This window comes from Pelobates fuscus, chromosome 4 (genome assembly GCF_036172605.1).
Source record: "Pelobates fuscus isolate aPelFus1 chromosome 4, aPelFus1.pri, whole genome shotgun sequence".
NCBI lineage: Eukaryota > Metazoa > Chordata > Amphibia > Anura > Pelobatidae > Pelobates > Pelobates fuscus.
This window is the reverse complement of record NC_086320.1, coordinates 237,004,669-237,029,898: the sequence shown is the minus strand read 5'-3', so window position 1 is coordinate 237,029,898 and position 25,230 is coordinate 237,004,669. Positions and strand designations below refer to the sequence as shown.

Sequence of the window (25,230 nt, the reverse complement as noted above, 5' to 3'; positions counted from 1 at the left end):
AAATAGAAAGGTATCTCACCAATGTGATATTGCAATATCCTTTGCACCACCTCACACCACTACTCCCTGGACTTGTTGACTAAAGAGCTCCTTGATTAAAATTAAGTGAAGCATCCAAAGTTAATGATTTTATAGAAAACCAGTCACCTATAGTCTCGGCCTTGTGGTCTGCACATAAATTTTATTAAGGTGACTCATCATAAGAAGTGATTAAAAATAAAACTGTTGGAATTTGAAGGGGTGCTACACAAATGATAGAATTTGAATAAAGTTTGACGCTCTCTGCAAATTCTTTTAGAACTAGGTGTGGTCCGCAGTTCTTTGAAGCAGCTGTTATTGAATGATGTTGCCCCATGGTTGATTTGGTGCAGACATCTTTTCTATGAGAAGGCTAACATGGTGGACTCCTTATTGACAAGAGGGCTAAGGCCAAGATTCATGTATAAACCTTAGCAACCAGGACTTGGAGGGCTAACCAATGACTTCACAATGTGAAACTAATGATGTCTATGGGTTTTAATGCCAACTTAGTGGAGAACACTTTCTAAGGTATCAGAGTCCATAGAGATGTTCAAACAGCAACTAGATGCATACTTGCAAAAATAGAATATTCAAGGATATATTTTTTTTAATGTAGGGCAATAGCTTCTCGATCCAAGGATTAATCTGACTGCCATTATGGGGTCAAGAAGGAATTTTATTCCTAGTTTGCTGCAAAATTGGAAGTGCTTCAAACTTTGCCTTCTTTTGGATCAACAGCAAAAAAAATGAGAGGAAGGCTAAACTTGATGGATGCAAGTCTCTTTTCAGCTATTTAACTATGAATTATTTCTTGAGGTCTTTGAAGGCTGAGATTACAAAAGATGAAGTCCTTTTGACTATCTTGTTGTTGAAGGGCTCTTGGGCTCCATGACTAAGTAGATTTTGTGTCAGCTACTACATATCCTTTACTGGCAACTCATCTTATAATATAATTTAATGCTATTTGTAGAGGCCAGACCCTCTCCCTATAAATAACCTTTAGTTAATAGTTATTTTGCCCAAGGAGTGAAAGGACTGCCATTGTTGGTAATTATAGACTATTCCCCTCAATCATCAGAGATGAGAAAATATTAGGCAAGATATATGCCTCTAGATAGAACATTCTTTTGGCACTTTTGAGTCACCCCAACCTGGTTGGATAGATCCTGGAAGTCAACTTTTTGAAAACACGGGAGCGGATTCGATTTGGTGGTCAGATCTGGTACACCTTTTCTGGTCCTATCTATGGACATGGAGTAGGCGTTCAACAGGGATTAATGCTAGCAGCAATACAAAGCCCTACATTCTCTGCGACCCTGTTCCAATGCAGGATTAGATTGCAAGAGCTTCATCTCTAATGAATGTTTAAAATCATGTAGAATTGGTGTACCATCCTTTTAAAACTACACAGAATGACTGGGTGAGGGATGGGATTCCAATAATGCAGGCAACTGAACTCTATGGAGAGGTCTATGGTCGCTATAGAATAATAAATTGCATAGGGTGTGGGCCTTCAGTTACTGTATCTATAGGAGTGTCTGCTTGTTTTTCCCTATTTTTTTTATTTTTCTTTCACACTTATTTCATTGTTTAAAGTCTCTATTGTGAATCTTAACTCCTAAAATGTGGATGTATCAAATTCCTACCACAAGAAAATAATAAATCAGGTATCATGGAAAAAGTCCCTGAGACCAGTACACCAGTTGGATACTTCAGGGGTGTCCTGAGGGCTTAACCCTAGACTAAACTCTAAATATGTGCACAATACCCACTTAGCCCACTGAATGTGGGTAAGTGTGACCTGGAAAAGTATGAATAGTAAGTGCTAACAAGTACAAAGTAACTAAAGTATACAGTACTAAATAAAGGGGGGTCGCATATCAAAATCTCAAGAAGTGTACATAGTGAAATAACTAACTTTGTACAGGTACTCCTTTTCCTCTAAAGATAAATATTCTGGGGTCATCCAATAGCAACACTAAAATAAAGCAGTATCTGGCCTTTATTGTGCTAGCCTATTATAGCATAATAACGCAAGCTAAATGGATGATAACCCTGTGAAAACAAAAATAAAACCAGTTTGGAGAGGGTTAAATTATACATGTGAAAGTATAAATCCATAGGGAAAGTTTCCCATCCAGGTAAGTAAATAATGCGTAACAAAACACACTAGATACTTGTGTCAGATAGTATCAAGTGGGTGAAAAAGTAATAATCAAACAGCCTAGACGAGAGACAGTCCTAAGTTAGTAGTAAACAGTAGATGTAAAAGTACAAGCCTCTCTCCCTGGTAAACTGGCTAAATAGGTAAAGGAGTCAAGAAAATATAGATAAAATAGTGGTTAGGGAATCGTGTGTGTATATATACACATACACAAATACACTGAACAAAATTATAAATGCAACACTTTTGTTTTTGCCCCCATCTTTCATGAGCTGAACTCAAAGATCTAAGACTTTTTCGAAGTGCACAAAATGCCTGTCACTCAAATATTGTTCACATCTCTGTCTAAATCTGTGTTAGTGAGCCCTTCTAATCCATCCACCTCACAGGTGTGGCGTATCAAGATGCTGATAATGATTATTATCATGATTATTGCAAAGGTGTGCCTTAGGCTGGCCACAATAAAAAAACACCATAAAGATATGCAAGTATTGAAAATCTATTAGGTGGGGCTTATTTCCTAAATGAGGCGTTCTCCATGTGGGTTATCCATTTACACATGTTCGGTGTTAAACCTGACCTAGCGATCACCCTGTGTGTCCTGGAATGTATTAACATTTAGCTACAGTATCTGTCAAAGATGAGCTGCCTTGCTAAAATAAGGGTCGGTATAAAAATCTAGGTTCATACTACAATAAGATGACGGCTCGTGAATTGATACATGATGATGGCCTGCCTCAAGACTAACATCTATTATCTGAAATATAACTCAATAATGTATATAATAAGGTGTCAATGGTATTTATATATAAATGCCCATTCACTTATTGGTGCTCAGCTCAATGAAACGTATTATCACACAGGGGTATGGTAAGAGTAGACTGAGGTTTGTTAAATTAAACTGAATTACTGAGGTGAGGTGTTGACAGAAGTGATGGGAGGTTAACAAGCAGCATACAGGTGGTCTGGTAGTTCGTGGTTTTATTCGAACAAAACAAGAACAACATTTTAGGACACTGTATACCGAACGAACCGGAGAATAAAAAGAGCTTTAATAATCCAGGGACAGTAAGGTCTGTCACATTGGGTTATAAGAAGTATCTCATTCAGTACATCGTTTTTCCCTGACAAAGGTGCACATGACAGTGCACCGAAACACGCGTTGTTTGTTTTTTTCAAGGCACATAACTATGCACTTGGTGATGTCTATAATATATATATATATATATATATATATATATATATATATATATATACATACATACACACATGAGTCACTAACCACTATTTTATCTATATTTTCTTGACTCCTTGACTAAACCTATTTAGCCAGTTTACCAGGGAGAGAGGCTTGTTACATAGCTGAAAAGAGACTTGCGTCCATCAAGTTCAGCCTTGCTCACATATGTTTTTGCTGTTGATCCAAATTAAGGCAAAAAACTTAGTCTGAACTTAGTCCAATTTTGCAACAAACTAGGAAGAAATTCCTTCTTGACCCCAAAATAGCAGTTAGATGTCTCCTTGGATCAAGAGCTATTACCAAGCTAATAAGAAATTATATCCCTGTATGTTATGTTTTTGCAAGTATTTATTCAATTGCAGTTTAAACATCTGTATAGACCAGGGGTAGGCAACCTTCGGCTCTACAGATGTTTTGGACTACATCTCCCATAATGCTTTTACAGCCATATTGCTGGCAAAGCATCAAGGGAGATGTAGTCCACAACATCTGTAGAGCCGAAGGTTGCCTACCCCTGGTATAGACTGACAAAACCACCTCTTCAGGCAGAGAATTCCATATCATTATTGCTCTTACTGTAAAAAAACCTTTTCTTTGTCTTAGATGAAATCTCCTTTCTTCTAGCCTAAATGTGTGACCTCGTGTCCTATGTATAGCCCGGTTTATGAATAGTTTCACAAATAATGGTTTGTACTGGCCCCGAATATATTTGTATAATGTTATCATATCCCCTCTGAGGCGCCATTTTTCCAAACTAAAGAGATTTAAATGTTTTAACCTTTCTTCATAACTAAAATGCTCCATTCCTTTTATACATTTTGTAGACCGTCTCGGGAATTTTCCTAGTGCCATGATATCCTTCTTTAGAACATGTGCTCAAAATAGCACAGAATATTCGAGGTGTGGTCTTACCAGTGATTTATAAAGAGGCAAATTTATATTTTCCTCCTGAGAATTTATGCCCCTATTTATACATGACAAAACCTTACTGGCCTTAGCAACTGCAGATTGACATTGCATATTGCTGCCTAATTTGTTGTCTATAACAATTCTGAAATCCTTCTCGTGTGTGGTTATCCCTTATTCTCTACCATTTAGGGTGTAAGTTGCTTGTGCATTCTTAACCCCGAAGTGCATAACTTTTCATTTCTCTACATAAAATTTAATCTGCCATTTGCCTCTGCAGCAAAGCAATATCCTGCTCACATTTTATTACTTTACAAAGTTTTGTGTCATCTGCAAACATGGAAATATGGCTTTCAATGTCTATTTCAAGATCATTTATAAATATGTTAAATAGAAGCGGTCCCAAAACAGAATCCTGAGGGTTGTACTTTCACAACAACTGTTTCTACTAACTTAGGACTGTCTCTAGTCTAGGCTGTTTATTACTTTTTCACCCACTTGATACTAACTGACACAAGTATCTAGTGTTTTTTGTTGCATATTTTTTACTTACCTGGAAACACTTCCCTATGGTTTTTATACTTTCAATTGTATAATCTAACCCTCAACACACTGGTTTCATTTTTACTTTCACAGGGTTATCATCCATTTAGCTCGTGTTATTATGCTATAATAGGCTAGCACAATAAAGGCCAGATACTGCTTTATTTGCTATTGGATGACCCCAGAATATTTATCTTTAGAGGAAAAGGAGTAGCTGTACACGGCTAATTATTTCACTCTATACACTTCTTGAGATTTTGCTATGCGATCCCCCCCTTTATTTAGTACTGTAGCATTTACTATTCATACTTTTTCAGGTCACACTTACCCACATATAGGGGGGTAAGTGGGCTAAGTGGATATTGTGCGCATATTTAGTGTATCAAATTCCTGCAACAACTGTCCAAACCAAATGCAATCTCTTGACTTTTTACCTGGGTTACACGGAGCATGGCTCCCTGAATCCACTACAGCAACTTTGTTGTTATCTCTACGGAGCTTAATCCTGGAATGCAAAGCTTAGCTCATTTGTCTGGACATAGTAGTGGAGGTGTGGAACACACGAGGCAGACCCTTGGGAAGAAGTGAAACCATTTTAAAACGGTTTGACTCTTTACAATGAGAGGAATGCCAGAGCGCTCCTGGCAATAAAACCACTCAAGCCTGGAGTACACCTTTAAAAGTAAACAATGACAGTACATACATATTTACAATTGGTTAAATTAGTTCAATGGTGTTGTTGAGTAAAATATGTGTTAAAACAATCATATGTGCCAGGAAGAGACAAAATAAATAGTTAATACACAGAAAAGGTGGACCAAGCAGGAACCCACATTAATTGAAATTATGTCTCTAAAGTAAATGCTTTACTACAGATTGAATTAGCTTTACTACAGATTGAATTAGCCTAATTCAAGTTTTTCTTGTATATTCTGGATATATTGCTTTTGAACTAAATCTTTGTTGGTTTGTTATCAACAAAAAGGGGGTATTTGTTTTTACTCTTTTGCAAGTTTCATCTAAAAGCAACTACTATTTTGTTGCTGCAATGGACCAATGGTCTACATGCAAGTGGTGCCACTTAATTTTTCAATGGCTTATGTGCTATTCTGAGGTTTATCTGTATTTTTTTTTATTGAAAACTGCTCTTTTCATTTGCTGGAGTGACATCTAGTGTTCAACTATTGATACAACAAAGGTATGAGAAACAAAATTTGTTTTAGAGCAGACGTTGCGGACTATGTCTCTTATAAAGATGTCACAGCCTTAATGCTGGTAAAGCATCGGGTGAGATGTAGTCCACAAAATCTGAAGTGCGGAAGGTTGTCTATCCTTTTATAGAGTCATTGCAGGAATCAGATCCATCGTTGTTAGGAACCTAAACTTTCTGTTTTTTTAGCCGATAGTCACACATTCATTACATATCGATTGCTTCATCAAATATACACTTTCAGTTATATAGTTTTTTACTGATTATTTAATGTAGTCTCACTATTACAGTAGTATTACAGCAATACTAAGTGCAGTGACATGAAAGCAGTAAATAAAAATGTCGTTTGGGGCTAACCACACCATGCAAAGTGCATTCATCTGTCCTATTATAGAGAGCACATTTATTTCATACATCTTATAGACCATAGTTGTCTGTCACTACTGAAAAGCAGGAATAGGTAACTCTTCTGCATTTTAAATATGTTAAAAGTTTTTTTTGTTTTTTACATTTGGTCAACGGTAGGAAAGAGTGGTGAAGAAACACAGCTCTTGGATCATACTCTAAAACTAAAGCTTTTACCTTCCAGATGGTCACAATATTATGACATTTCCACCGTACGTGTAGAAAAGAAAAGATCCTGCATGGCATCATAATTTCTACTTTTTAAAATATTTTGCGTCTAAATAACTTTCAGCTTTTGTCATATTGATGTGACTTTTCATTACTTTACTACATGACCTATGTCTTTGGTGCACATAGCATGAGCATTTTTCTTTTTATATAACTTTGTTTTTGAATAGTGTGCATTTACTCACATCAATACTGTATTTTACAAGTGTACATTAATATTGCATCTTTTATAGTTATTTGTTAGTTATATTTATTTTTTAGTATGCAAAGAAGATCTAGTAAATAGTTTTTCACAAGTGGAGGGCTCACGTGGTTATATAGACTTTAAGATAGACATACCATTTTAGTATGCTCCTAACAAAGTGAGTCTTCCAGTCACGAAATGTGTCAGGCAAGATTTACTTGGTTCACAGCAGTTCTGGGTTCCTGTGTGATAATGAGTTCACAGCAGACAGGTTCACAATGTTGGATGGCGGGCTGTCAAGATTACTTATACTGAAGAGTGGGACTCTGTGGGACTGAGGAGAAGACTTTGTGCTACTGATAAGCTAAGATATTGTTTGGTTTTCTTAACTAGTTTTATCAGTATTATTAATAACTATATATTATTTATTTCTGCGCAGGTAGTGTTGTGTTTTTGTAAAGAGAAGACAAATTAAACTCAGAAGTAGAACGTCCGTTTCTGGCATTAGCCTTCTTTTCTGCATATGGGGCTATACCAATCCTATTTAATCGTCTTTTTAGTATTGGGTACGTTGTAAAGTGCCATCTCTGTGAGCAACACACACAGACTAAAGTGTTCCTTTTTAGAGATTTATGGACCCCTTAATTTTCATTAAAAAAGCAAGAACACCCACCAAGACAGTCTCTACTCTCCATCATTACATATGATCTCTAATCAATCCAATGTTTCTCACAGAGAAACATTCAGGATGTAGGGTTCATGCAATTACCTATACCATGATTTCATAGAGGAGCATTTGCCTCCACTTTGAACAAAAGTTCAAATAAAGTGAGGAAGGAACCCTTCCTGGCTGCCTTATTGACAGCCTTATTTACAGCTGGGAGGTGTTACTACCGGTAAGATAGTTTATACGTGATGATTTTTCTTGAAATCCCTTGAAGTCTTAGTAAACTAATTAACATTATCTGAAAAGGGTTAAAATGAAACGGCAGTGAGAGTGGAGGATCATGGTCTATGCACCAAAACCACTTCATTAAACTAAAGTTGTTTTGGTGCCTATAGTATCCCTTTAATTCAGTCAACACTGTTTATAGGCAATCTTTGTTTGCGACATCAAATAGCACCTACACTTCAATATAATGGAAAATCTAGTGTTATTTTCCCCCCGCCCCCCGATATTCTCTAGTGGTCCTTAGTGTGGATGTTATCCAATTTCATAAAATAAGATTGCTTGTGTACAAACAATTAGTATTCAGGCACCACCATCACACGGACTATACATCACATGTTTTAGGTATCCCATCCCCTTAAACTAAGTCCTTGGATGTGGGCATGTGTGTTTTAAAAGGTATGTTTTTTTCTCACTCCTGGAGAAATGGCATCAAGATTTTTTGCACTTATTCTGTACTATCTTGTTAACACTAACCTAGAAAAGCTGGTAAAAGAAACCAAAAGCTGCGAAGAAAGCATCATCTTCTAAGTAGGTTTATTCAACAAAGATATATATATATATATATATGTATATATGTATATATATATATATATATACACACACACACACACACATACATATAGCTTTTGTTTAATTAACAATTGTGTTACATTTAACAAGTTGAGCAGTTGTTTAAAACAAATTCTAAAATCATCCCAATAAATTCCAGTATGTGTAAATGTTCGAGGGGGTGAAAATATGCTTCGAGCCTTGGCAGACTAGAAAACATACCAATGCGTCCGCAACTGCTTCTTCTACATCAGATCCAGTGTTTAGTACACGCATAGCACTGACAGATGACGACAGTCGACTTTGCTGACTAATACCATATCCAAGTCCTGTAAAAGCAGAGATAACACATCAAATGAGGAAAAAGTATCGCAAATAAAGTCAGAATAAAAACACTTTTACAAACAACAAAGTGATTTTAGGGAAATGCCTGTCCATATAGATATGAGTGCCAGTTCTTAATGCAGGAAGTTAGGTAAAATATCCTTAGAAAAAATATTCTACTCTAAGAAAAGCCAAATTTAATTTTAAAATGTACACTTCCAATGTTTTTGGAGCGGAATGAGCATTAGTTGAGTATAGTTTGTACATTTAACACGGTTACAATTTAACTACATGGTATTACTATTACTATTGCTACTATTTAGAATACTCTCTCTTTATCTTTAAAATCCACCAACCTAGTTATATTACTAGGAGTTTAATAATTTATTTTATGAGGATTACAAAACAGCAGATAACATACACCTGAAGACGTCTGAGAAATAATAAACAGGATGACATGAAATTACAAAATAAACAAAATATATAAACTTGCATTAAATTAACCACAAATGAAAGGAATGAGTAAAAAAAAAAAAAAAGTCTGTGTCTTAAAATTAATCGTAAGGGTAAAAAAATGAACGAATGTTAAAACTGCCAAAAAGAATATATATATATATATATATATATATATATAAATAAAAAAAAAACAACACCACCACAACCGCATCCCTCTGACTGAATTAACAATAATGAAAGGTTGTTGAATTTTTTTTTTAAACTTTAAATGTTGATTACACAGACGCTAAAAAATATTTACTCATCCTTCACCTGAGGCCCCATACACGTCAGGGGTGTGGAGAGCACCAGTAGATCGGGAGTGATGTCTGGAGGCTGGAATTATATAATCACACAAACTACATCTGTCACCATGGGGGAAAAAGCAGATCACAATACTGCTTTAGAAGAGTACAAAGCTAATGTGATTCCAGCGAGAGCATATGAAGAATTAAAACCACCATTACTGATCAATAAATAGGGTTTTAAAGGTACTAGGATCAAAAAGGACATTGAGGGCCTGCACTTGCAACAAAGAAACAAAAGTTTAAAAAATAAATTAAAAAAAGGAATTGTAACCTATGTTTCTTCGTAAAATCAGAACTACAGCAATTCTGAGCTCAATTAAATAGGCATCACTTTCACATTTGCTTTGTAGTGGTAATTAACACATTGAGACACAGATTATAACATTTCACAAAAACATTAAAATCACAGACTTGAGGGAAACAAGAACCAATGTTGATATTATTGAGGTTAGGAAATAATAAAATTGCTAAAATAGAGGATGAATTAGCATGAATGAATGGAGAATATACTAAAATAAAATATGTTTAATATTTAAATGATTAAATTAACATTTATCCATATTAGAGCATGTAACAACTATGTAATGAAAATGATTTGAATGTATAACTGTGTAGCACTTGTGAGTGTAAAATAATAGTATATTATAATTAAAAAAAAATTAAACCAGTAGGAGTTGTTATTGATATCAATGTATTTTTTCTATAAAATCTACATGAATGAGAACAAAACCACATTGCTACTTTTGTTTATTTGCCAATTAAAGACAGATTAGCATGCACCGCAGCTTCAATATGATCATCCTTCACCAAAGGCATAAGTCAAAAACAGCACAAAATATAATGGGAAATGTTACATTAGAGGAAGAAGGGACAGTTTCTCACCACATAATGAAACAAGCTAAAAAGCACTGTTGGCCATGCGTAGTTGAGTGTCTCTCCATGTACTTACCAAGAGGCTGAAAAGAGCGGACAGGGCTTGTGTCCCTGCTGCTTTCACGGCTGGCCTCGCGGCTGCACCCCTGACTCACACTAGGCCGAGGGATACGACTTCCTCGTGCTAGTATGATTCAGGGAGCAAATCAAGTGAAGCAAAGAGAGAAAAAAGAGAGATGAAGAGAAAAAAAATAATAAAAAGACACAAGAAAAGTATAGATTTAATACAACGGGTTCTCAAATATATATATTATTATAAATTACATTCAAATGTAACAGTTATGGTAATTTTATTGTATATCTGGTATCCTTTAAGATTAAGGTCATGTGGGGTTATTTAACTATTTGCGGTTTATAAAAAAAATAGTGTGTTCTGTAAATCTATTACAAAGCATAAACTTAAAGGACCACTATAGTGCCAGGAAAACATACTCGTTTTCCTGGCACCATAGGATCTCTAGGTCCCCCCCACCCTTAGGGTCCCCCTCTCGCCGGGCTCTAGGGTGAGGAAGGGGTTAAACACATACCTTTTCTCCACCGCCGGTGGGGACTCTCCGCCTCCTTTCCCCGTCATCAGCTGAATGAACATGCACGGCAAGAGCCGCGCGCGCATTCAGCCAGTCCATAGGAAAGAATTCTCAATACTTTCCTATGGACGCTGGCGTCTTCCCACTGTGAAAATCACAGTGAGAAGCGCGGAAGCGCCTCTAGCGGCGCCACTAGAGGCGGATTAACCCATAGGTAAACATAGCAGTTTCTCTGAAACTGCTATGTTAACAGCAGAAAGGGTTAATCCTAGATGGACCTGGCACCCAGACCACTTAATTCAGCTGAAGTGGTATGGGTGCCTATAGTGGTCCTTTAAACTCTTCTGCAGAGTAAGTGATCTGGTGCATACACAACGGATTTTCCTTTGTTATAAACACTCTTTTTCATGTTCTTTTGTGGTAACTCATAAGATCATTATTGCAATCAAATTGATAAAGAGTCAAGAAAACAATGTTTTCCAATCAATTTATTTGAATTCTATTGAAATAAAAAATAAAAAAAATGTAAATTAAAATAGCCAAGCTGTCACTACAGTTGAGTTGTAGATCCCATCCCCCACCCCCAATCAGTTACAATTGCCTACATTTTTCAAGTTGCTTCTCAATTTACTAATTTGATGTTTATTGCCTTAACAAGCAGCTTGTTCCATAAACCTCTGCATGACAGAGGTTTAAATGATAAGGTTTGATCTCAAAGACTAGAATGTTATGATCCTCATTGTTGACGTATCTTCCAAGGCAGGGAAAGGTGCCTGAAGATGAAGCCAGTTTTTCTACGCTGTAAATTTTATGACTCTTGAAAAGTACCTTTTGCTTAATTTTTCATGGATTCTAAATACAATATATTACAAATTTGGGGTGTATTTACCCCATTAATAACCCCCTTAGCTTATTGATCCCTCGGCTCCAAGCCAGAGGATCTCTAGCTCTCTAGCCCCCTCCCTTAACATTTTCTCTACCCTGGGACCGGTTTAATACACATATTTGAATTTTTTCTGGGCACCGTGGCACCATCATTTTAAAGTTTCTAAGATGGCGGCACCCAGACATCTGATCTGCTCCCTTCACTCGCATGCCCAATACACTGGTGGTTTCCACTAAGATCTTGCAAGAATCAATATTAAGGATAAGTGACACACTGGGGGGAAGCGAACGAACACGAACACACACACACACACACACAATGACAGCATTGACAAAGGCTGTGAAACCTTGACAGAAGTGCCAGCCTTTGTCAACTTTTGTTAAATTGCTGGTTATACATAAGAACAAGCAGTCCCCACTTTTTCCTTATATATAACTTTGCAAAAAAGGGTAATTTTGAGGAAAAAAAAAAAAGTACAGGACACACTTGGGGGGGCATTTATGAAATGCCTATTTGGTGTAAAAAAAAAAAAAAGTGACAGAGCCTGATTTAATGTTTGCTCAGCGGTACTCAAAGACATATGTTGAACACCCACAAATAAAGTTTTTCATCTTTAATTCAACTATTAGACAGGTTTAGGTAAGCAGCAGAGTGGCGGCTAACATTCAAGTTTTCAAAATTAAGTTACTCAAAGCCTCACCTTTGACCTCTGCTGCATAAACAATAGACCATTATGAGACAGTTCATACAAGTTATTTAGAAATTGCATAGGTGAAGGGTTTATAGGTAGAGGAGCACTATAGGGTCAGGAACACAAACATGTATTCCTGACCCTATTGGGGTAAAACCACCATCAAGCCCCCCTGGTACCCTCATGCCTCCCTAAATATAGAAACTCTTACTTGCATTCAAGTCTGCAGCTGCTTATTTTGTGCCGGTTTCCTTTAGACCTGCCCACTGCCTGCTGACATCATCAGAAGTGGTAGCCTGATCCAATCACAATGCTTCCCCTTAGGATTGGCTGAGACTGACGAAGAGGCAGATCAGGGGCAGAGCCAGCATGATTCAAACACAGCCCTGGTCAATCAGCATCTCCTCATAGAGATGAATTGAATCAATGAATCTCTATGAGGAAAGTTCAGTGTCTGCATGCAGAGGGAGGAGATACTGAATGTTAGGATGCATTTTAGGCAGCCACCTGAGGAGTGGTCAGTGAAGTTATCACTAGGCTGTAATGTAAACACTGTATTTTCTCTGAAAAGACAGTGTTTACAGCAAAAAGACTGAAGGTAATGATTCTATTCACCAGAACAAATTAAATAAGCTGTAGTTGTTCTGGTGACTATAGTGTCCCTTTAAATAGATTTTTGTTGTTATGTTTTCACGGATATCAGGAAAAATCAGAACAAGAGTAAATGTAACAATATCTGAATAAAACATTAAAATACAATACAAATGGAAATAAACTATATATCCCATATATTGTTGTAGGAAGAAGAAATGGAGAAAAAAACCTGAGATATGAAATAATAAAACCAAGGGCAGAGGAAGGTAGTAACACACTAAGGGATCTAGTATGGGAATAATGGCACAGCTCACAAGCATCTCACTTTTGGTGTTCCCAAGATCCGCTTATTCAGATTTTGTGAGCTCACTTTAACACATTGGCAGCCCTGTGGGAAACTGGTCAGTTTGGCTGTTAGCCTGGAATTAATTAATGGCACGCTGATATACCCTTTTCAAGGATGACCCTCCTTCCCCTTTTATGGGCTTGGGTCTTCAATTCATACCTCCCATTGTTGGAAAAATTTGAAGAATGGCACAATGGAGGCCAACAGGCCCGAAACGTTAAACACAAATAAAAATAAAAGGGATGGATGGTAAAGGTTCAGTGACTTTTACTGTAATTAACATACTGCATGGAGATAGGGAGCTTTTGATTATTTTCAAGTACATCCTGTTGTTATTAAACAACGGAATATTACACATTTTTGCCACGGAAAGATGAAAGGATGAGTTGCCCATGCAAAAAATGTAACAAATCAAATAAAAGGTATTTTAAAGGACTGATCCATTGAAAATATATTATTATTTGTTAATAGATAAATAGTAAGTTAAAAAATATACCCCCAAAGAAAACATGCATGTATTTTTCCCTGTAGGTTTTCTTTAGAGGGTATATAAAAAGCAGGTTGCAGAAGCTGCATAAATGCTGTGTGCTGCCATTGCAAAATCATCCTTTTTTCCCCAACATACTCATTGCAAAGCCTCTATGCTGGAGCTGATCACAGTTTTCCTATGCTTACCAATTATTCTTCATTTGGAAGCTTTCCTATGCTTCCCAATGAGCTATAGTACATTTCATTAAGAAGACACAGAATGACTGCTGCTTCTGTTACCTTGGTGGAGCTAAAGAAAATCAGAAGTAAACCTTCTTGGCTTTTTAAGTAACAGCCATAGAGGTGTTTCTGTCCTCAATTCTAAAAGTGCAGATTTCTATTGAAATCTGGATTGCTCCTTTAACTTCAATATTTAAATCGAACCTGGCTTCTTTGGCACCCACATTGAGGGTCGGGAAACTCACTTGTACTGCTGCAGATGGAGAAGGAAATCTCCCCAGATTTGTTAACTTCTACTTGAGTAGGTAGGCAATTTAAAATTCATGGTTCTCCGTTACTGTGAATCCTCCAGTTTTCTTTTTTATTTTCCATTGCTTAACCATTCGTCAGTGTAATAGGAATCCAGAGAACTTTTTCTTTCCAAAAAGTTAAAGTAATACAATTCTATCAACCAGTTCAGCCAGCATTTACCAGGAAACAAGGGAAGACCGTTCCTCTTCTTCAGCACTTTGGTGGCTCTTAACATGGTTATTCACTAAACACCGGATTTTGTCTAGATGGACAAAACAGGGTGAATGAAATTTAACTCCCAGTGCTGCCATCAGGGCTAATAGTATGGATTTGTTTAAATCTGGGCCTGGATTTTAAGTATTCAGGTATAGATTTCAGCCAAGGAATATGGTCCTACCTCAGGCCCATTGTATTGCCTGAATTGCAATTGCAATTAAAGGACCACTATAGGCACCCAGACCACTTCAGCTTAATGAAGTGGTCTGGGTGCCTGGTCCAGCATGGGTAAACCTTTTTTTCTATAAACATAGCAGTTTCAGAGAAACTGCTATGTTTATGTTTGGGTTAATCCAGCCTCTAGTGGCTGTCTCATTGACAGCCACTAGAGGGCTTGCGTGCTTCTCACTGTGAAAATCACAGTGAGAAGACGCCAGCGTCCACAGGAAAGCATTGATGATGCTTTCCTATGAGACTGGCTGAATGCGCGCGCGGCTCTTGCCGCGCATGCGCATTCAGCCGAAGAGGAGGAGGAGAGAACCCCGCCCGGCGCTGGAGAAAGAGGTAAGTTTAACCCCTTCCTCTCCATTCTGCCCGGCGGGAGTGGGTCCCTGAGGGTGGGGGCACCCTCAGGGCACTATAGTGCCAGGAAAACGAGTATGTTTTCCTGGCACTATAGTGGTCCTTTAACTAGTGTGAACCGTCTGGAGTTTTTAGTTCAAATCGCCCCATATGCAATTGGATGTTTTTGCCCAGTTAGGTGCAGAGTCATTAGGCCTTTAGTGTATTACCCTGTTTGACCTTTCAACTGTTCCTCTACAGTTTTTCATAGGTTGTGCAAAATATCTTTTTGCCCAATAATCTCCGTCTATCACTGCTATGGAAGGTAGACAAATCTATATTGGCAATTATCAATGTGGGTGGAGAGATAGAGGGGTTTTAGAATGACAGGAAATTTCAACTTTGCCATACAGCTCCAAAAAGGTTTGACAAAAAATGGTACAGAGCCCATATACCATTTGTTCCACAACCACCACATCAAGCTATAGTGGCTGTGGCAATTAGTACGTATCTTTTAAATATTTAATAGCAGAATACAAATTGGTCAGTTAGGGATTACATTTAAAGCATAACTGGAGGGATCCAGATAAAGTCTGGGTGATAAAGATTTTGAAGGTCAATTTGATATAAGTTGATGTGTAGGGTGGGCTAATAACTCTAGATGTTGATTCCTGTTAATCGTTTGATCTCCAGATTTTCTCAGTTGGCAAGTAGTCTAGCCCATAACAAATACTCTCAGTAAACGCTTGATATCTTGATGCAGAGGTGTTCAAGGTTTTAAGGCGCCAAACAATTTTGACATGTACAAGTTTATCTAGTACTGCAGGCAGGTCACTCCGAACATAATTTTTCCCGTATAAGTTCCCTCTTTAAACCCCCACACACAATTACACTCAGCCTTCCAACACACAACCACCATACACAATCACACTCAGTCAACTACACATACATTCCACACATATTACACTACTCAACCCTTACAACGCATTCATATTAGAGCTCGACCAATTATCGGTTTGGACGATATTATTAGCGGATATTCCAGGTTTTGGCAAATATCAGTATCGGCCACTATTGATACCGAAATTGTCGATAATGTGAGAGGTGGTGGTGGCCCAGCGCATCCATAAGGCGGCACAGGCGACCGTCTTAAGAGCGCACAAATTGAGTGACAGGCAGGAAGGAAGCGCACAGCACTCGACCCCTACCAGTCACTCCGTGTAACGTCGTTGAGCGGAGCAGAGCGTACCGCAGTACAGGAGCTTCAGTTGAGCACTTCCTGTCAGTCTGGCCGGGTACAGGAAACTGAAGCTCCTGTACGCTACAAGAGAGGTAATGAGACACACCAGGGAGGGGAGAGCACCACTAAGGGGAGCAGAGCGGGACATTAAAAGACTGTGAGGGAGAGGTACACTAATGGACAGGAAAGGGATAGGGAGACGAACACTAAATATTCTTGAAAACATAAAAAAATCTGACTGGCATGTATATTTTGTGCATTTACCACATTAAAAAAATTAGATAAACATGTTCAGTTAACAGTAGATTTGTGTAGAAATAGTTTCTTTTTTCAAAACGGTCAATGTACAGAATATCGGTAATTTATCGGCCTTAAAGTTCTCAGATTATCGATAATGGTTCTAAAAAATCAATATCGGTCGATCCCCAATACATATCAAAACACAGAGGAGGTCTGTAAAACAATTATGTACTCTCCACATCATTGCACATAAAAAAATAACACATTACTACGGGGGACTGGGGCGAAACCATGTGTTACTGCAAGCGGGGACACCAACCCTTGTGACACCACTGATTCCAAGTCCATGAATCAGATGGCAACACTGAAGTCATCCACAGGGCAGATCATTTCTTAGTTTTACAATTTAACAGGGTTGTGAAAAAAATATATGTATGCAAATATCACAGTTATTCTAAAAAGTACCATTTATTCAAATCCAGATTTCTCTCTAGCTGAACTATGGGGAAATTAAGTGCACCATAGAGATGAAGATCATGTAATTTTATTATGGTATATTCCCAGGGGCGTATTAGCCGCGAGGCAAACAAGGCATTTGCCTTGGGCGGCATTTTCCAGGGGGCGGCAAAAAACGCCGCCCCCAAATGCCCAAGGCAAATGTCTTGTTAGCCTTGCGGCTAACAGACATGCTGGGCTGGTTGCTGGGCGGGCGGGCGGCGAGGGAGCTCTTCCCCTGAGCTCTCTGCTCAGCTCCCTCGCGCGCCGCCCGCAGAGTGAGACTGGGAGCCGGAATATTCCGGCTCCGCCTCCCAGCCTCACTCTGCGGGCGGCGCGCGAGGGAGCTGAGCAGAGAGCTCAGGGGAAGAGCTCCCTCGCGGGCCGCCCAGCCTGCCCGCCAGTGCCGCCCTGCAGCCACTGGACCACCAGGGAATGGGAGAACCCCCCCACCCCCAGCATTCCCAAAGGTAAGGAGGCTGGGGGGGGGGGAGTAAAAAAAAAAAAAAAAGTGTTAATGTGAGTGTGTGTGTGTCTCTGACTGTGTGTGTCTGATAGTGTGTCTGTGTGTTAGTGTGTGTGTGTCTGTTAGTGTGTGTCTGTGACTGTGTGTGTTAGTGTGTGTGTCTGACTGTGTGTCCGACAGTGTGTGTCTGTTAGTGTGTGTGTGTCCGACTGTGTGTGTTTGTGTCTCACTGTGTGTGTCTGTTAGTGTGTGTGTGTGTCCGACAGTGTGTGTCTGTTAGTGTGTGTGTGTCCGACTGTGTGTGTCTGTTAGTGTGTGTGTGTCCGACTGTGTGTGTTTGTTAGTGTGTGTCCGACTGTGTGTGTTTGTTAGTGTGTGTGTCTGTTAGTGTGTGTGTCCGACTGTGTGTGTTTGTTAGTGTGTGTCCGACTGTGTGTGTTTGTTAGTGTGTGTCCGACTGTGTGTGTTTGTTAGTGTGTGTGTCCGACTGTGTGTGTTTGTTAGTGTGTGTGTCCGACTGTGTGTGTTTGTTAGTGTGTGTGTGTCCGACTGTGTGTGTCTGTTAGTGTGTGTGTCTGTTAGTGTGTGTGTCTGTTAGTGTGTGTGTCCGACTGTGTGTGTTTGTTAGTGTGTGTGTCCGACTGTGTGTGTCTGACTGTGTTTGTCTGTTAGCTAGTGTATGCGTATCTGTCAGTGAATATGTGTGTATTTAGAAGGCGGGGCAGGGGGGAAGGGTTGGGTGGGGGTGGCGCGCGCGCGGGGGGGGGTGTCTGAGTTTTGTCCTGCCTAGGGCAGCACAAAACCAAGATACACCACTGTATATTCCTATAGTCTATTGTAATTTGTCAAGGAAACAAATATGAGTCCATCTGACACAGGTTAGAGTCTCCACATTGGAAATTGAATGAAAATGCATCTACTTACCAACTGAAAGCCGAGATGGACTGGCCTCACGGCTGCATCCTTGGCTCCTTGGGATTTTGCTTCGTTTTTGTGCAGATGGGGGATTTGCTAACACTCTTTGCACTCCACTGCTCATAGTTGATAGTGTTGTCGTAGTTAATACTCTACCAGGAGAACCAGATCGACTTCCAGCTTCAAACAAATTAGTAAAATAAATTAGTGATTTGAAAAACCACAATTTACAAGTGACAAAGTCAATGGATACATATATATAAGATTAACATATGTATTATATACATGTACTTGAGTCTTTGTATTATTTTCATGGATCTATGAGAGGTTGTGCTGTAGCGGTTATGAATCTATGGATATCCTGGTGCCGTTCCTCAGGAAGGAAACAACCAGTTTTACAACAAATTGCCTCTTAGTTGGGACATGTCTGGCAACAAGCCTCCCTGGCTAGAAGCAGAACTGCAGAAACTGGATGCTGATCCTGCCACTCATTCATTGGATGAGAGTGTCAGCTGAGTGCTCTCAGCCAATGAATGGGCATCTGTGCACAGAAATATGCAGAAAATTGTCATTAGCCAGCCTGGAACTCTTGATCCGGGAATGATGCGGCCATACATTGTGCAGGAAGCCTAAATATCTCTTCAAATCATGAAGTTGTCATGAGGCGTGAAATACCCTTTTAAAAATGAGGGTCCCTCCCAGCCTGGATTGGCCTATACATTGTTATGATTTTTTAGTATATAGAAATTACAGTTTTCCCTTTGATGGTGGGACACCAGTTTTTTTTTATGACTTTATTTTAATGCATCTTGAGGCTGAGGATATAGGAGGTATAAAGATTTCTAGAACTTCAACACTTTAAAATAATAATAATAAAAATAACAAAAAGAGCATACAGCTGTATAAACAATATTTTTTTAATATACATCAATCAGGTCTTCATGAACCACACTATAAAATAGAGGCTGGCTTAATATATTGCTTTCTTTATTAATCTAAAGCCTGCAAAAACGAAAAACCCCATACAAAATAAATAAATAATTATATATATATATATATTTATTTATTTTATTCTCCCATTAACTACTACCCACTGGTGTTTTCTCTTTACCGTCTTTTTATAGTATTAAATAATAATATCTATTTTGTGCAAATATTTTGGAAGATTATACTACAATCATAAGACTCCTATGAAGGGGGAAGCTATAAAGAAAAAAAACATTGCTTACTTCAGTATTTGAAGCTAAACATTTTCAAAAGTATTCAATACCTAGGTGGGATATAGAGGTTACTGTATCCAGATAGGAATGGTGGGATAGGGATAGTGCCCAGCAAAAGTCAAGATAACTTGAGAAGGACATTACAGGTGTAAAGCTAAATGAATGAATAATAGAAACATAGAATGTGACGGCAGATAAGAACCATTCGGCCCATCTAGTCTGCCCAATTTTCTAAATACTTTCATTAGTCTCTGGCCTTATTTTATAGTTAGGATAGCCTTATACCTATCCCACGCATGCTTAAACTCCTTTACTGTGTTAACCTCTACCACTTCAGCTGGAAGGCTATTCCATGCATCCACTACCCTCTCAGTAAAGTAATACTTCCTGATATTATTTTTAAACCTTTGCCCCTCTAATTTAAGACTATGTCCTCTTGTTGTGGTAGTTTTTCTTCTTTTAAATATAGTCTCCTCCTTTACTGTGTTGATTCCCTTTATGTATTTAAATGTTTCTATCATATCCCCCCTGTCTCGTCTTTCCTCCAAGCTATACATGTTAAGTTCCTTTAACCTTTCCTGGTAAGTTTTATCCTGCAATCCATGAACCAGTTTAGTAGCCCTTCTCTGAACTCTCTCTAAGGTATCAATATCCTTCTGAAGATACGGTCTCCAGTACTGCGTACAATACTGAGGTCTCACCAGTGTTCTGTACAATGGCATGAGCACTTCCCTCTTTCTACTGCGAATACCTCTCCCTATACAACCAAGCATTCTGCTCGCATTTCCTGCTGCTCTGTTACATTGTCTGCCTACCTTTAAGTCATCAGAAATAATCACCCCTAAATCCCTTTCCTCAGATGTTGAGATTAGGACTGTATCAAATATTCTGTACTCTGCCCTTGGGTTTTTACGTCCAAGATGCATTATCTTGCACTTATCCACAATAAATGTCAGTTGCCACAACTCTGACCATTTTTCTAGTTTACCTAAATCATTAGCCATTTGGCTTATCCCTCCTGGAACATCAACCCTGCTACATATCTTAGTATCATCAGCAAAAAGACATACCTTACCATCAAGACCTTCTGCAATATCACTAATAAAAATATTAAAGAGAATGCGTTCAACCCTCTGTTGCCTGTCACTCAGCCACTGCCTTACCCATTCAACAATATTGGAATCCAAACTTAAAGGACCACTCTAGGCACCCAGACCACTTCAGCTTAATGAAGTGGTCTGGGTGCCAGGTCCTTCTAGGGTTAACCCATTTTTTCAGAAACATAGCAGTTTCAGAGAAACTGCTATGTTTGTGAATGGGTTAAGCCTTCCCCTATTTCCTCTAGTGGCTGTCTCACTGACAGCCGCTAGAGGCGCTTGCGTGATTCTCACTGTGAAAATCACAGTGAGAGCACGCAAGCGTCCATAGGAAAGCATTATGAATGCTTTCCTATGTGACCGGCTGAATGCGCGCGCAGCTCTTGCCGCGCGTGCGCATTCAGCCGACGGGGAGGAGAAGAGGAGGATCAGAGGAGGAGAGCTCTCCGCCCACCGCTGGAAAAAGGTAAGTTTTTACCCCTTTCCCTTTTCCAGAGCCGGGCGGGAGGGGGACCCTGAGGGTGGGGGCACCCTCAGGGCACTCTAGTGCCAGGAAAACGAGTATGTTTTCCTGGCACTCGAGTGGTCCTTTAAAGATTGCAGTTTATTGATAAGCCTTCTATGTGCAACAGTGTCAAAAGCCTTACTGAAATCTAGGTAAACAATGTCGACTGCACCACCCTGATCTATAATTTTAGTTACCCAATCATAAAAATCAATAAGATTACTTTGGCATGATCCCCCTTTAGTAAACCCATGTTGTCGCTGATCTTGAAATCCATGTGTTTTTAGATGTTCAACAATCCTTTCCTTTAACATGGTTTCCATCACTTTCCCCACTACTGAAGTAAGGCTTACTGGCCTATAGTTGCCCGACTCCTCCCTATTACCTTTCTTGTGAATGGGCACAACATTCGCCAACTTCCAATCTTCTGGGACTACTCCTGTTAACAATGATTGGTTAAATAAATCGGTTAATGGTTTTGCTAGTACACCACTAAGCTCTTTTAATAGCTTTGGGTGTATTCCATCAGGTCCCATTGACTTATTTGTCTATACTTTTGACAGTTGAAATAGAACCTCTTCCTCTGTAAACTCATGTGTAATAAATAACTAATTTATCCTTTTTCTTAACTGAGGTCCCTCTCCTTCATTTTCATCTGTAAATACCGAACAAAAATATTCATTGAGGCAGTCAGCTAGACCTTTATCCTCATCTACATACCTTCCTTCTTTTGTTTTTAATCTAACTAATCCTTGTTTTACTTTTCTTTTCTCATTTATGTATCTAAAAAAAAGTTTTGTCCCCCTTTTTTACTGACTGTGCTATTTTCTCTTCTGTGTGTGATTTGGAAGCTCTTATAACTTGCTTAGCCTCTTTCTGCCTAATCTTATAGATCATTCTGTCTTCCTCACTCTGGTTTTTTTTTTTATAATTACTAAATGCTAACTTTTAGGTTTTTACTATTTTGGCCACATCTGCGGAGTACCACAGTGGTTTCTTGAATTTTTTGCTTTTACTGACAAGCCTAATGCAATTTTCTGTTGCCTTCAGTAGTGCAACTTTTAAATAATCCCATTTCTCTTGAACGCCATTTAAATTGCTCCAGTCTGATAATGACTCCTTAACACATTCTAATTTTAGAAAAGTCTGTTTTTCTAAAGTCTAAAACTTTTTTGTGTGGTGTGACTCAGTCACTGTTCTTATATTAAACCACACTGACTGATGATCACTGGATACTAAACTTTCACCTACAGTAATATCGGATACCAAATCTCCATTTGTTAACACTAAATCTAGTATGGCCTCTTTGCGAGTTGGCTCCTCAACGACTTGTTTTAGAGACAATCCCAGTAGGGAGTTTAGAATATGTGTGCTCGTGGCACAAGCAGCTATTTTTGTTTTCCAATTCACATTAGGAAGATTGAAGTCAGCCATGATGATAACTTCCCCCTTCATTGTCATTTTAGCTATTTCCTCAACTAGTAGATTATCTAACTCTTCAATTTGTCCTGGGGGCCTATAAATCACACCTACACAAATTACTGTGTGATTACCAAATTCTAACGTAACCCAAACGGACTCTATGCTTTCAGAAACAAGCAGTTTCATAATCGGTGCTTATTTGATCTCAAAAGCCTTTTTTGTATGTATCTTTTTATATTGCATTGCAAAAAGATACATATTTCACAAAAACATAGCAATTACAAAAACATTTAAATCAATCGTGTACAGGTGTAGTTAAGAAACTATACCTGTAAATGAATATACATCATGGACACTCTACTATATTTAAAAAAGAGTAAATAACTCTCAAATCAAAGGAACAGTCCAAGCAACAAAACCAATGGTGCCAGAAATCTTCTAGAGTCGCCCCCCAAGTAAGTAGTCAAACCATTTGCCAACTTACATGGGGTCTGCTAGGAACTGGTCACCTCTGCAACTCCTACTAGGAGCTTCTATTAGCTCTCCTGAGCAAAGTCCTGTTGATAGAGTTAAGACCTAGCTCAATATAGAGAGAGTATTTCTTTAAGGCTGTGATGGTGAATATTAAATGAAAACACCAGCCACCAACACAACCTGTATGCAATTAATAGCTTGTGGCCTAAATAAATAGCTTAATTTATATAGTCAATTTTGCATTTTACAACTGTTTATGGATTTGTACAACACTTATACAGAGTAAGCCCTGGTTGTATACACTTATGCATGTTACCCTTGCTTCCTATTTGTCCCATCTCCCTATGTATACTGTATATCATATCACAACTGAAAGGGACACTGTAGGCACCCAGACCATTTTAGCTCATTGAAGTGGTTTGGGTGCTGTGTCCCTATTGCACTTAGTGCTGCAATGTAAAACATTACAGTTCCAGAGAGCTGCAATGTTTACATTGCACCTCTAAGTCTGCCCTCTGGTAGACAGCCACTGGGGCGCTTCTGGAAACCAAACGGATCTTTGGCCCGTTATCCAACGCTGGACATCCTCCTGCTCTGCATGAGGACATCCAGCGTCACATTTTCCCCATAGGAAAGATTTGAATAATGCTTACCTATGGAGAGGTCTAATGTGCGCGTGGCCATTGCCGCACATGGGCATTAGGTCTCCCCACCAGCTGATGTTGGTGGGGGAAGAGCGCGGGCAGAACCTGACCCAGCACCGAGGGACATCGGCACTGAATTCAAGCAAGTGGCTAACCCCTTCATCCCCGTGGGAGGGAGGGACACACACACCTATTAAACCTATAGTGCCAGGAAAACGGGTTTGTTTTCCTAGCACTATAGGATCCCTTTAAGGTCTATAGAGGTGCCCATGGTCTCCTCCATAGACATCAGTGTGTATTCTCGTGTAAGTGCGAGTACAGTACGGACATATGCACCTGGGGATGAAGCACTTGGAGCTGAAGATTAAAGACGGTGGGAAAATATTTCCTATGCCACTGGCAGCCAAACCACCTCAAACCTACTCCCATACTAAACAGTTTTCAAAGTACTTTTGTTTGTTATCCAAACATGCTTTACATAGATAGTTGACCTGGTTTGAAAATGCCCCTGGCTTACCTACCATACTGTGCTGCATACTTCGGAAGTTGCTATTTGAAATGTGATCAAAGGTAAAGCTTCCTATTGTTGACCCTTTCATGCAAATCATGTTTGTGCCAACATCAATGCACAGTTGTCTGGAGTACAACTTCTCAATGGTCTGCTAATCCAAGAATTAGAAGATTTTATCTCCTACCTAAATGATAATTTATGGGGACTTACCTTTACTTACCATAGACATTTGTCCACCATTGATTTTCTTGATCTCACCCTGACTGGTTTTCAGGGGAGAGTTCTAACTAGGACCTTCCAAAAGAGTGTTGACGTTAATGGATATCTCCATGCTGATAGTGGCCACCATCCCACTTGGATCCAAAATATCCCTTCTGGCCAATTCTATAGGTTAAGGCGCAATTGTTCCCCCCTTATGGACTATGAGAGAGAGTCACTCGTTTTATGTCGTCGCTTCATAGAAAAAGCGTATCCGGCTGAGCAGATCAGACGGGCTTATTTGAGGGCAGGGGCACTAAATAGAGAGGACCTTGTCCCTCCGTTAGGCCGTTTAAAGAATAGGGTAGGGCCACTTGATCAAGAGTCACACTTGATTAGGGTGTCACACAGTAACAATCACGAACTTATCCTTAACCTTTTGGATGAATATAACTGTCCACAAAAGAGGAGAGCTAAATACAATATCAGTACTAAGGATGTGGGGGTGGGGATTTCTCCTG

At 39.0% G+C, this 25,230-nt stretch overlaps 1 protein-coding gene across 38 annotated transcripts in view; it reads right to left on the bottom strand.

Moving 5' to 3' along the window:
- CLASP2 (cytoplasmic linker associated protein 2) overlaps positions 1 to 25,230 on the bottom strand; it is a 266,936-nt gene that overhangs the window by 60,289 nt on the left and 181,417 nt on the right. For 15 of the 38 annotated variants that reach the window (XM_063451972.1, XM_063451980.1, XM_063451975.1 and 12 more), the window contains 3 exons: positions 18,648 to 18,818; positions 10,479 to 10,586; positions 8,625 to 8,731 (listed from right to left, as the gene is read on the bottom strand). In XM_063451972.1, coding sequence (XP_063308042.1) covers positions 8,625 to 8,731; positions 10,479 to 10,586; positions 18,648 to 18,818 — 386 coding nt within the window. Of the gene's footprint in view, positions 1 to 8,624; positions 8,732 to 9,494; positions 9,558 to 10,478; positions 10,587 to 18,647; positions 18,819 to 25,230 lie in introns of all 38 variants that reach the window. The other 23 variants (XM_063451964.1, XM_063451965.1, XM_063451967.1 and 20 more) reach the window with 2 other exon arrangements.